Consider the following 12,877-nt stretch of genomic DNA (forward strand, 5'->3'; position numbering starts at 1 on the left):
GGCTGTTTCAGAAAACAACGGTCCATTAAGGTGACAAACACTCGATTAATCACGCCAGTCAGATCAGCTCTTTATTAGTTCCACTGATGGAAGTGGAGGTGCACATGCAGATTCACTTTCACACACAGTCTCTACACTTTACTGCTGAAGGAGGCTCATTCATAAATCTATAATACAGTATAAAACACAGCTCACCAAATGTGGCCTTTCACTGAGTCATTGGTGACTCGTCAACATAAAGCTCCATGCTCCAAAAGTCACAGTCCAAACATCCGCCTCTCACACTAAAGTGTGTTCATCTTTGTGCTCATGGCTGCGTTTTCGACACACACTGCTCAGATTGTGGTGATCCTGCTGGCTCAGCAGTGCTTCATCTTTGCTCCTTCAGCACAGAACCAAACAAACGTGCGGATGAAAACGCTTGTCCACACTTAAACCAGTCATGTTTCTCAGAGGACGGCGGCAGAGCTTCAACTCCATCCAAAACCACTGTTGTCCAGACCCGTTTTTTGATCCAGAAATACTCAAAAATAAGGCACAGTGGGGATTTAAATACAAGTTTAGTAAAAAAAAAAAATGTTTTTAAAAGTATTTGAAGATAGCTTCTGGAAGAAAAAGCTGCTACCCAATAATCTGAGTCTGAAGAATCCTGTAAGGCTGGTTTCAAAAGAAGAGAAAAAAGATCATTCTAGCTTTACTTCAGGTGGCATGGAGGCCATCTTCAAAAGTGTTAGGAAATGTTCCCACAACTAGGAGACTGCACATCTTTGCTGGGATCTAGAGTCGGCCTTGGAGACGTTCTCGGTCGAGGCTGTGTCTACCGCGCTCTCAGACGCGGTCTGAATTCTGACTGTGGCCGCGGCGTTTGACAACGCTTCAGGTGAACTTGCTTCTATGGAGTCAGTGGAGCCCTGAGCACCCTAAAGAAACATGAGCAGGGTTAGAAGATCAGTCAGGTCAGTGGGAGGAGTCTGTCAGCTCACCACATCTTCAGAGGTTACCAGAGCCCCCCCCACCCACACACACACACCTTTACTGTTAAGAAACCATGTTACACAAAGTTACAAGCAATTCCTGTCTTCTGAAAAGCTGCCCTCTTAATTTGCTCTAAACTGTAAGGCTTGGATATTCCTCCACTGAGGGACAAATTAAGAGTTTTCTTGTCTTATTCAAATTTATACTCCTGCATCTTTAGGATATCTTCTTCACAATTATATTTTATAACAGAAAAAAAGGCTGTGGGGGAACTTACTACCAAAATCTGTAGCAACTAATTAAAGAATGTGTAAGAAAAACTGGTAACTGGTTTGGATTAACACATATCAGTAAATGCGTCATAACATTGTGCACCTATACCGTCACTTGTAAACACAAATGATCTCAGATTCTCACAAAGAGAGCAACTTTAGGAACTTTAGGATTTGCCCAAATACACCAAGGAGTCAAACCACCAACCACACACTGAGTTGACAAATGCTGTCCCTTCAATTCATAATTATTCACATTCTCACAAATAACAAATATCCCAAAATGTATAAAACACTTAATTAAATGTTAATTACAGTGTGTTAACATTTTGTTGCAACACTGAGCATTTTTGTTTTCTTTGGTTCTTGTAACACAGGAACCTGATGCACGATGCGTGTGCAGGTGTTGTGGTGTCACCTGTGTGTCAGCTGCAGCGAGTTCCCGCTTCCCTCCGGCTCCAGATTCTTCACAGACGGCTGCAGAAGCCTGACACCGACAGAGACACAAAACAGATTTGGACCAAAACACAGACCAACAAAGCAAATGCATCAGAATCCGCTCTGAAATGTTTAACACTGTGCAACACTGCCCTCTAGTGGAACCAAAGGCAGGACAGCAGAGATGCAGTCATGGAGGAAATAAAAGCAAACATCAGGACAGAGTAAAGATGTGGGTGTAGGATCAGAATCAAGTCTTAATGAAAAAGAAGGTGAAGTCAGAAGAAGTTAATAGGGTGAAAGAAAGACCGGGAGGATTGAAGCCAGGCAGAGTGACCCAGAAAATGTAACACCAGCTGAGCCTGGTTACCGAATGTTTGTCTGAAGTTAGTTGTCTCATATATTTCTGGGGAAAAAAAACAATCAATCTCTATTTTATATTCAGGAGTTAGAGTGGAGCCGGTTTTTTAAATAATTGTGCATTTCGTGGTAAAAGCCCCACATTTGGCATGGATTTACTTCAGAATCAACTCTGTGAAGAAAAGCTTGTTAGCCACAAGGAAATTCAAGATTTTAAAATATATATACAAATATGTAACATACATATAATAGTATTCTGTAGGTACCCCTCTAGTTCAAAGACAGCCCATATTGTTGAGGCTGGGGCAAAAAGACAGAATATTTTCTGTAATAATTAAGTGTATCTTTCTTTACAAATGGCCGCCATTTTGTAGTTTTTCTGCTTTTCTGAGACTGGGGATCCTAAGGTACATCCATCCCTAATTTGGTGCTTGTACCACAAAATGCACAGTTTGTCTGAAATATCAACCAAACCGGCTCCGTTGAAGGGATGCTCTGAGTTCTGTGGAGATCAGACGGAAGATTTCCCCTTTTTTTTTTTTTTTTTACCTTTGAGGGGGCTCCCAGGAAAGACCCGAAGAGCCTCCACAAAACGCTTTCTTCATCATCTTCCCCCCTCAGCTCCTCCCTGCCTCCCTCTGCTGCCCTCTGGTCCGCCCGGGCCGCGGCCTGACAGGGAGACAGGCGCGTGTGCACATCAACACTGGTTTTTAGGAACCCGGGACATTCGCCCCACAGAGGTGTGAGAAACCTCTCGCCATAAATGTGTGGGTTTCTTATCACGTGATGCTTTAACACACACCTGAAAACAACGACTAAACAGTGCTTAAGCCTTAGTCCCAACTGTCCTTAGGGGTGGATACATTTGGAAAAATTGGCAAATCAGTACGTGGAAAGCAGGTGGTCTGAATGAAATATGAAGGTTGTGGTGCGGCGTTCACGTGCGGTCAGTGACCTGTACTAATGACTAGTGAGGCTTATACAGCATCACCGTATATCATAAGGGCTGCACAACATTTACCACACAATGGTGCGTTCCATTGACCATGAAATTGCGCACATTGAATTTGGGCTAATAAAGTCGCCTAATGGAAACGGGAATATGTCTTAAAAAAATTGCATTTCTCGAGAAAAGCTTCTGTGCTTAGAGGAGGTGGTTTTTGAGGGGTTTAGAAGTGGACACATTTTGCAAAACTGCAATGGAAACACTTCTTTTTATGAAATGAGTCACGTGACCGATAACCAGATACCAGAGGTCCCACAGCGTCACACAGCTCATCAGAAGTTGAGCATGTCATGTGGAATTGTTGGATCCACAGCTCCTCTGGAAAACCACCAACCGCCATTTCCCAAAATGGCTTCATCCGCCGCCCCTCCCACGTGTAAGGAGCTGCCGCTCCACGGTCTGAAGAAGACGCCGACGTCTCCTTTGATAGATGATGATGAGCGCTAGTGACGCGGCAGAAATGTGAATGGATCTGCTGTCAATCAAAGTATTGGTCACATCCGTCGCCATGTTACGGAATGACTTATTCATTATTGTTTAGTGTTTTTTCACATAATAATAATTTAATGGAAACAGTGTCATTGGCTGAATGCTATAAAACATTCAACTCATTGTTTTGTTGTCTCTCTCTTTATTTTACTATCTTCTTACATTTTTTTGGCGCTTAACTTCTACAATTGTTCACCTATTTTAACATTCAAGTATTCAAATGACTTTTGGTCCTTCACATCCTTGAACTTTTCTTTTTCTATTATTATTATTATTATTATTATTATTATTATTATTATTATTATTATTATTATTTAACTTGTTCTGCCCAACAACTGAGCAATCAGATGAGCGCTGACGGCCTTTTGTGTTGGACAGGTTTCACTTTTACAAAAAGAGGTTATGAAGCTTCGAATGGCCAGGCTGTAAATTTGTATGAATGCCTTTTTTAAAATTATTTTTTGTTTATTTGTTACATTTTGTGTTTTAAGTATAAAAACATTTTCTTTTTATTAAAGGGGAGGGAGAGGGGGAAAGTGTGGGGGGGGCGTGGGGGGTGGAAGAAAATGAAATAAAGAGGGAGAAAGTGAGGGGTTACAAGTGCTGAGTTGCTAATTTGAATAGGTTATTATTTTAAGCTGTGAAACATTTATGTTAGATGTGCAAAAAGATAAATATTACATCCAAGCAGGAAATTCTGACACTAAGATGAGCGGAAGACATCTGTCCATCAATACACTGTGGGTTAGGAGGAGGGATGGAGCAGACAGGGAGCAGTGTGGCAGTGTGCACGTGCACGTGGGGGTGGAGATACGTGCACTCTGCCAAAGTGAACCATGTGATCATAAGGAGAACCAGATCCTACCCAGCCTGACCAGGAGAGATCTTGAACTTTCCAGGATTTTTGCCTCCATTGAAATACATGGGGAATCCTTGGTGCAGAAGCTCGCTGGTTCGATACCCAGCGCTGGCATTTTTCACCAAAATATATTTTTTGTTATTGTGCTGTTTTCACTTCATTTATGCTAAACTTTGATAATTTCTTTATTAATATTGTTTGGGGTCAATCATTACCCTTTAATTTTCGTTTTTATTCAGCAATATAACATTCAACCCTGCATTTGCTTTTTACATTTCTAGAATTTTAATGAAGTTTTGCACATTTCTATAATGGTACGTTCCATTTTCACGACGTCCCCTGAGGCGGCTGTACGAGCCTCAAGATACACCCGCACTCCCCTGAAGATGCAATCGCTCCTCCCTATGACCCTCCACGGGCCTGGACAACCCACTGCACCCATACAAAACAACACCTGTACGGGACATGTAACCAAGGCTTTAAATGCTCAGTTTTGCTGATTTCTGCTGCAAATCAGCAAAAAACGTTTGTTCCAAAACAGCTCTGTAAGAGTCAGAGAGAGACTCTGCTGTTTAGGTTTTATCCATTTATATGTACATGAGAAGACGCCTGCAAGGTCGGCCCCTTACTACCTGAAGCTGCAGGTGACCGCATGATGGCTCACTAATATCAGCCTTTCCTGTCAGACAGAACTGTTCCAGAAAATCCTCCCGAGAGCTAAAGTTATTTTGAATATTGTGGGCGACAATAGAAATTGGTCTCTCACACGCAGGGGGGGCATCTGCTTTAGTTTGAACCATGCACCTCTTCATCAGAGTAAGTCTAAGAATCCCTCAGAAGTGACGTCACGATGGATGATAGCTGGTCCGAGCGTCATGCGTGTCAACTGAAACAGCTGTTTTACAATAACATGCTAACAAATTCAGATTTATTTTACGTACGGATCAAACTCCAGTGGGCATAATCACATTTTCAATGCTTTTCAGATATTCAAAAGGAGGAAAAAAAGCAGGTTTTCCATTCAGTCCCCATTTAGAAAAAGATCTGCAGTTTAATGAGCTAAAAGAAAATAGTTGGGACTGTGAATGAAGCAGTGGCTCTTTGTTTTAACCAATAATGTTCCTAATTTAGACATTTTTAGAATTGTTAGGATATAACCACTTCCTATATGTTTAGCGCTGTTTTTCTTTTACAGCTTCGGTAAAGGAGACAAAGCGGAGACATGGACATGTTTCACTACAAGTCTGAAATTCTGTTTGGTCCTAAAGCTCCGGCTCATGTCTCGATTTCATAACCACAGGTTTTAATTTTCCTTCAGATCAAAGAGCTGCAGGTAAAGCCCTTTTCTGAGCGCGCATAAGCATGTAATTGTGCAGAATAGCCTTTAATGACGTGCAGATCTGATGTTCCTACCTCAGAGGTGTCTGGCTTCAGGGGCTGACTCTGTTGAAGTGGAGACTGCTCCACGGTCTGCAGGATGCCACCAGACCTCCTCAGTGGGTCCTCCTCAAAATGCGCAATCCTGATCTGGCCCTGCTCCTCCTGCAAAAGTGCAGAGCGGATCATGATGTGATCACACCGCTCAACACCGCTCCCATAAGACGGTAATCTCTGACATTCACACTGAAGATTTCTGTCTTACCTCGACGTCTTCAGTGGACTCCTGCGGCTTGGATGACGTCTTGGTCTGAACCGGAGTTTGAGGCTGCTGGATGAACAGAGCAGGAACTTTCTGCAAACCCAGAGGGACAGAAGGCTCAGAAAGGCCTGGAGTCTGTCTGTCTGTCTGTCTGAAGGAGTGACTGACCTTCTCCAGCTCCATCAGCAGAGTCTGCAGCTGATCCACGACTGTGAAGACGCTCAGAGTGTTTTCAGCTTGCAGCGGGAGACAAAGGCCCGGTTTGCATTTCTGGATCTCAGCAACTGTTCTCCTCATGGACTGAATCCTCTGCTCAATCATCTGTTCAGAACGACGACACGTGCAAAGCAACCATTCATGGACAATCGCCACTGAATCTTATGATACGCACCAACCTGGCTTGCTTTGGGTTTGCCTAAGACTATCACATCTAGTGCGTTCCAGTGAAACGCCGCTTGTGCCCAACACAGCTGAGCATGTCTGTGTAGAATGGAAGACCTGCATCTTCACGGCTTTACCTTCAGTCGACTCTCTCTGGGGCTGGGGAACGTCTCAGGAGAAGTTAGCAACATCTTGATGTCAGCCACTTCGTTCTCCATCTGCCTCACTTCCCTCTCAATGGCCTCCGCCTCCTGCAAAGACGTCAAAAGCAGAACTCCGTGGAATGTGACTTCGAAGCAGGAGAGGGATGAGGGTGTGCAGGAAGGAAGACTCACGGCGGCTGCGTGCTCCAGCTGATGCAGCGGCGCGCTAAAGCTGTCCTGCACAGCCGACACCTGAAGGCTGGCCTCATCCAGCTGCTCCTGCAGGACTATGGTGTCGTAAACCTGCGACATCTCCGTCAGTACAGAGGTGAAGCTCTGCAGCGTGGCTTGGATCTGGGCCGCGTCGTTCAGGACGATCTGCAATGCAGAGGAAAACGTTTTCACCAAAAGGTTTGAAACAAAAAACAGCGTAGAATGACGCAAGGGGGCAGACCTGCAGAGCGTTGACGTGGTTCCTCAAACATTTGGCCGTGGTGTAAGTGCACGGCGCAGCCAGCCACGTGCGCGCCTCAGCCATCCAGCTCTCAGAGCTGCAGATCATCTCCTTATGCTGTTGAAGCCATGCAGGAACCTGAAGAGAAACACAGACCAGAGGTTTGTGCTGCAGGAGACAGAGCTTTTCGCTCTGAATCATCATCATGGTGATTATGAATTGAACATAACTCAGTTGAATTCCAACTATTTTATAGTCCATGTTAACAAATGAGTTGGTCTTAAGGTCCTTCATCAAAGGCAAAAAACACGAGAATGAGCTAAAATATTACCAGTTGGTAAAATCCAATTCACTCCAGATCCTTTTAATAAAAGTAGACTGTAGATACTCTTTCAGTATCATGACCAGATTACATTGAAGGGTGTTCCATGTAATCCCTCTAATCAATGGGTGACATACAAAGCAAAAACTCCCCCTAAATGATAAAATAAAGACACCTCCTGCAGAACCAGGGCTCAGTTAGGGGGACCAGGCTGTGACCAGTTGGGTTTTAAGGGGAGAGAGCAGAGACACACATAAAAACACTGGGGCATCTCTTTAAGGACAGGAAAAGCAGTTAGTCATTGCGACGATGACAAAACTGGAAGCAAATGAGCACAAAAACACCAGAACAGCTGGAATAGGAGAAAAGATTTGTTAGAACTGCCACAATAAAGACGGACAAAAAATAAAATAAAATAAAAATATATGTCCGTCACTTTAGCAGTGAGAGAAGAAGCAGATCAGAACCATCACCATGATCTGCTACTTTGGTTTCTTCCTCATCGTCGTTGTCGTCAAGTTTGTGTCTTATTTGTTCTCATAGTCCTCCATGCCATTGAAAATGTTATCGTCACCCTCGCCATCTTTGTCATCATCGTGGCAGGCGGAAGCATCACTGACATTGGTTCTTTCCACAGAGGGTGACATCAGCCTCTCCACAGATGTTTGTACATTCATTTTAACTCCATTGTTTAAAAGGCTGCAGACAAGTCATCAAAAAAAAAAAACTCCAAAAGAGCAAATGATAGGAAGGGATAAACCTCTTTTAAGTCACAAGGGGAAAAGGATGGGATGGAACCCTCCAGTGAAGTAGGAGCTCTGAAGTAAAATATGAGGAGAAACTACAAAAACGTGTTAGACTCAGAGTCCAGCGTGTGCTGCTGTCACCTTGCTGAGGAGGGTGGTCCTTTGCTCAGCCTGTTTGGCCAGAAGGGAGTAGAGCTGCTGGACCTCAACCAGTCTCTCTGTGAAGACCAGCACCTCCTGTGGCTCCTCCAGATCATGCACAGCCACCTCCAGCGCTGCCAGACGGGAGTGCCACAAGTCCAGCTCATCCCAAACGCACTTCGAACGGACAAAAAGGGGAAGACATAACCTTCAATCCCAGCTGACACAATGGAGTACAAAAAACAGCCTAAAAGTTTTAGTGTTCCCGGTTTGGAATTGTGGATTGGACATAATAGATTTAGGATTATAGCTTTATAATAACCACTTAACAACACGCACCTTCTGTGTGACCTTTGCCTCCATCACACTGGGGCTTCTCTCCTCCAGTCTTCTCTGAACTGACGTCAGACCAGCATGGATGTCAGACAGCTTCACCCCAAGCCTGTAGTTTGGACCGCTCCTCCTCAAAACCTCGCCCACCTGGCAGACGCACACAAGTCACATGACAATGACGCTACAACAAGCATGCAGGCTACTTAGCCTGAATCGGTGATGCCGACAAACATTCATGTTCCTCCAGTCTGCAGGAAGCAGTAGGTTCCAGGAAGAAATGATCCAATCTAACGTTTTCTTTGCATTCCTAACGTACTTAGACTATAGGATGGACATCGCTGCAATAATGTTTTGTATTAAGTGTCCGAACACAGCCAGCAAGAAACCATACAGGCATGTCAGTAGACGGAAAATAAGGATTAAAATGACAAGCTCATCTCCACCTTAAACTTTCTCAGAGTGAACTTCTGTGTCCTTAAGGGGCCTCTGAACCCCCCACATGGCATACCTTTGATTCTATTTGACCAAGTGAATTTGTGACTTCCTGAAGTTGACTTTCAATCTCCAGCGGGACCAAAGTGTCATTGTCTTTGTATTTCATCTGGAGGCTCTCTGTGATACGTTGCAGTGAAGCCTTGTGTGCGTCCAGCTGCCCGTACACCAACTGAACGCAAGAAGAGACAGAACGCATCAATAAACAGACGTGGGGGGGGGGGACCCAATATCTCCCATCAACAGTTTAAATATGAAACTTTGGAACTCATTTGTTTCTGGTGAGCACACTCACAAACAGCTGCCAACAACTTGTCTGAAGGTAACGCTCAGCTGAGTCTCACCTGGGTGCTGCTGTCCTCCCCTTCGGCCAGTAGGAGGCGACCTGCGGCCTCCATCCAAGCACTGACAACCTGCAGATCTTCACGGACCTTCTCCCTGTCCGCCTGCTCCTGCTTGGCTGACAGCAGCGCCTCCTTACTCCTCTGCTTCACACTGACAAAGAAAAGCACAGGAAACACGCGTGAACATCTTATTGTAATCATTAGTGGAAGCAAGAACAGATTCCTGGCTGTAAATGGAGACATGGATCGTCAGTGAGGCTTTTTCTGCTGGCCTCAGTTTAGTTAGAAATGTTCTTTTAGAGATCAACCTGTCAGATCTTCCATTTATTAGTCAAATAGTTAAAAAACAGGATTGTTTCAAAAGTATTAATATAAATGCCACTTTAACAGCCTGGTGGGAATTTCTCAAAATATCAAAATCATCAATTCAACCGTGCAAAATGACACCCATCTGGAACAACCCAGACATCCTCATAAACAAAAAAATTATCCACTTCCCAGCTTGGCAAGCAGGGGGCATAAAACAACTAGAGCACATAATTATTGATAGAAGATTCATAACTCCCCAGGAACTTCAAGACAAACATGGAATATATAACTTCTTGGAATATCAGCAACTTAAATCAATTATTACTAAAAAGTTTAAATACAGAGACAACGATTTAAAGCTACCAGATGTAGTTACCACTCTGATCAATTTCTCAATGAATAAAACTCTCTCCAAAATATACAAACTTTTATGTAATTTAGATAACAATATTTCACTTCCGACAACAAAATGGGATGCGGATTTGAGCATTAGCACAGATGAAAGTTTTTGGTCAGAACTTTGTCTAAACACCTTTAAAATGACAAAAAATCCAAATCTGCAGCTAATCCATTTCAAAACTCTTCACAGAATTTACTACACTGGACAGAGGATGTTCAAGATGGGTCTCAGTAACTCAGACATTTGTCAGCACTGTGACAGTAATCTACCCGACAATTACATGCATGCACTATGGTTCTGCACGCCTGTCCAGGCTCTCTGGCAGCAGGTATGTGCCGATCTATCAGTCTGGCTTAAGGTTTCAATCACAGCTTCACCGTCACTTTGTGTGCTTGGTGACATGAGTGCCATCGATGTAGAAGGAGGATTAGGCTCTATCATTTTCATAACTCTTTGCATTGCTAAAAAAACTATTTTAATAAATTGGAAAAGCAAAAAAAATATAAATATAAGTCAACACAGAAATCTGCTGCTTGATCATATCAGCTTGGAAAAAATGTCAGCCCAAAGTTCAAGTAACTTTGAAAGAATTCGGTCTCTCTGGTCTCCCATAGCTAACTCCGTGACTTAGGGGGTGGGGGGGGCATGGTCGTCGCTGCTCCTTGCCCTTCTGCCGTGGGCCGGGGTGGGGGTCGGGGCCTCCGGTGCCTGGCCGGGGGTGGTGGGGGCTCCGTTGGTCGGGGGGTCGGGTCCGGCGCCTGGGTGGGGCGGCCTGGGGCGCTGCGTGGTCCTCTGGCCTTGGGTGTGGGGGTGCGTGGTGGGGGGGGTGGGGTGGTGGTCTGGCTTGGCTTGGGGGGGTGGTCCCTTTGCCTGTGCTGGGGGGGGTTGGCGGGGGGCGCTGCTCGGGGGGGGGGCCCAGCGGCGCTGGATGGGCTTCCCGTCTACACCTGGGGCTGGGATCGGCCCTTCCCTGGCTCTGGGGCGGGACGGGACAACCCTCTTGGGGCCCCCGGTCGCTCTGGGTGTCATCCGCTTCGGCTGCGGGGTCTGGGGGTGGGGTGGGGCGGGGGTCTTGTCGGCCCTGTCCTGTGGGGGGGCATTCTGGGGGAGGGGGGGGGCACTATTGGTACGGGGCAGGGGGGGTTGACGGGTCGGGGTCTCCGCTGAGGCCATCTGCGGTTTCCCCGGCCGGTTGGCTGCCTCGGTCCCGTCGAGGCCTGACCAGAGCTCTTCTAGGGCCGGCGTTTGGGGGTGGGGGCCTGGGCTTGCTCCGGGGGGGGCCGGCGCTTTCTGGCTCCCCTCTCTCTGTGTGGGGGTGGTGGTGCTGGGCCTGGGGTGTCTGCGCCTCCGGGGGTGGGGCCCCGGGGCTGGGTGGGCCTGGCCCCCTTGCTGGGGGGGGGGGGCGGGGGACGGCTGTTTGACCACCGGGGGACAGTCTATCATCTGTCCCCAACTTACCCCCTTCCTCATATAACCTCATAATAGGGTGAGGGGGTGGGGGGCTTAGCCTGCGATGAGCCTTGGGGGGGGGGGGGTTTACTAGGCAGTGACCCCCCTCCTGTGGTTGCCGTATGGAGTGGGCCCCCCCTCTTTCGGTTTTATTTGCACCTTAGACATGTAGGGCCCTTGGTAGGGGGGGTGCTTGGACATCACTGCCAGCAAGCAGCGGATGTCCTCCTAGCACCCTACCCGCCAATTTTAACCGCACCTTAGACATTTAGGGCCCCTTGGTGGGGAGGGTGAGGGGACGTCACTGTGAGTAATCAGGAGACGTCCCCTTAGTGCCCTACCCGCCAATTTTAACCGCACCCCCCTTAGTACACACACCCCTCCCCCCTCAATATATACATCCCAACATAAACACACACACATGCACACACACACTCTCTCAAACACACATACACGCACACACATTTTGCAAGGAAGGTGGGACCTAGGACCATCTGTCCCCTGCCTCTTCCCTGGTGGGGGGTACGGGCCCCTTTGCAACGGCGGCTGTGTCCCCGGGGTGCTGGCTTCCTGGGCCCGGCGGTGCTCTCTCCGCGCGGTGGGGGGGTTCACATTACATCTGAGCCGGGGGTGTTCGTGTCCCTGGGGGGCGGGTTCTGGTCCTTGCTCCTGAGTGCTGGGCCCCGCCAAATTTCCAACTGTGGCCGAGCCTGGTCGGGCCATATTTACAACACCCCTTGTGGGCCCTCTTTTTTCCCCGGGGTTCCCCCCTCCTGGGCGGGGGCGGCGGGCCCCTGCCTCGCTCCTCCCTGGACCAACCGTTGGCCGGGCGGATGGCTGCCTGGAGTGCGGAGTGGGTCTCCCTTGGGGGGTCCTGGCCCGTACCTGGGGTTGGGGCGGGGGGATGCCCGGAACTCCTGGGTGGTGGTGGGGTGCTCGTCTGGGGCTGTGGGCGTCCTTCTCCGGTGGGGCCCTGCGTTGGGTTCTCCCGGCGCGGCGGGGGGGCTGCTCTCCTGGTTGGGCTGGGGCGGCGCCCTCTTTCCCTCCGTGCCTCCCTGCTCTCTGGCTCTGGGGGCCTTGCGGCGGCCCTGCTGGCCCTGGCCTGGGTGGCGGGCTTGGTCGCCCGGGCGGCGGTTGTTCCCTGCCGGTTCCCGTGTGGTGTTGGGGGGAATCCGGCTGCCGCTGCTGGTGCGGTGGGGGTCTTGGGGTGGGGATGGCTGGGCACTCTCCCTCCTTCTTTTCACGTTCCACCATCCATTTTAGAAGAACATAAACACTCACCTGAGCACAGGTGTCAGCTCAACAGACTGAATGACTGAAATATT

General features: G+C 47.6%; 1 protein-coding gene across 4 annotated transcripts in view; it reads right to left on the reverse strand.

Moving 5' to 3' along the window:
* The window catches only part of LOC101172372 (nesprin-2), a 162,166-nt gene that overhangs the window by 74,605 nt on the left and 74,684 nt on the right, over positions 1-12,877 (reverse strand). For 3 of the 4 annotated variants that reach the window (XM_023951858.1, XM_023951859.1, XM_023951857.1), the window contains exons 66-77: positions 9,395-9,545; positions 9,067-9,222; positions 8,565-8,705; positions 8,226-8,402; positions 7,017-7,154; positions 6,755-6,940; positions 6,557-6,670; positions 6,207-6,359; positions 6,042-6,131; positions 5,813-5,941; positions 2,595-2,714; positions 1,666-1,734 (exon numbers count right to left, since the gene is read on the reverse strand). In XM_023951858.1, the coding sequence (XP_023807626.1) occupies positions 1,666-1,734; positions 2,595-2,714; positions 5,813-5,941; positions 6,042-6,131; positions 6,207-6,359; positions 6,557-6,670; positions 6,755-6,940; positions 7,017-7,154; positions 8,226-8,402; positions 8,565-8,705; positions 9,067-9,222; positions 9,395-9,545 (1,624 nt within the window). The remainder of the gene's footprint in view (positions 1-1,665; positions 1,735-2,594; positions 2,715-5,812; positions 5,942-6,041; positions 6,132-6,206; positions 6,360-6,556; positions 6,671-6,754; positions 6,941-7,016; positions 7,155-8,225; positions 8,403-8,564; positions 8,706-9,066; positions 9,223-9,394; positions 9,546-12,877) is intronic. The other variant, XM_023951860.1, reaches the window with a different exon arrangement.

The sequence above is a fragment of the Oryzias latipes genome, chromosome 22, assembly GCF_002234675.1.
Source record: "Oryzias latipes chromosome 22, ASM223467v1".
Classification (NCBI taxonomy): domain Eukaryota; kingdom Metazoa; phylum Chordata; class Actinopteri; order Beloniformes; family Adrianichthyidae; genus Oryzias; species Oryzias latipes.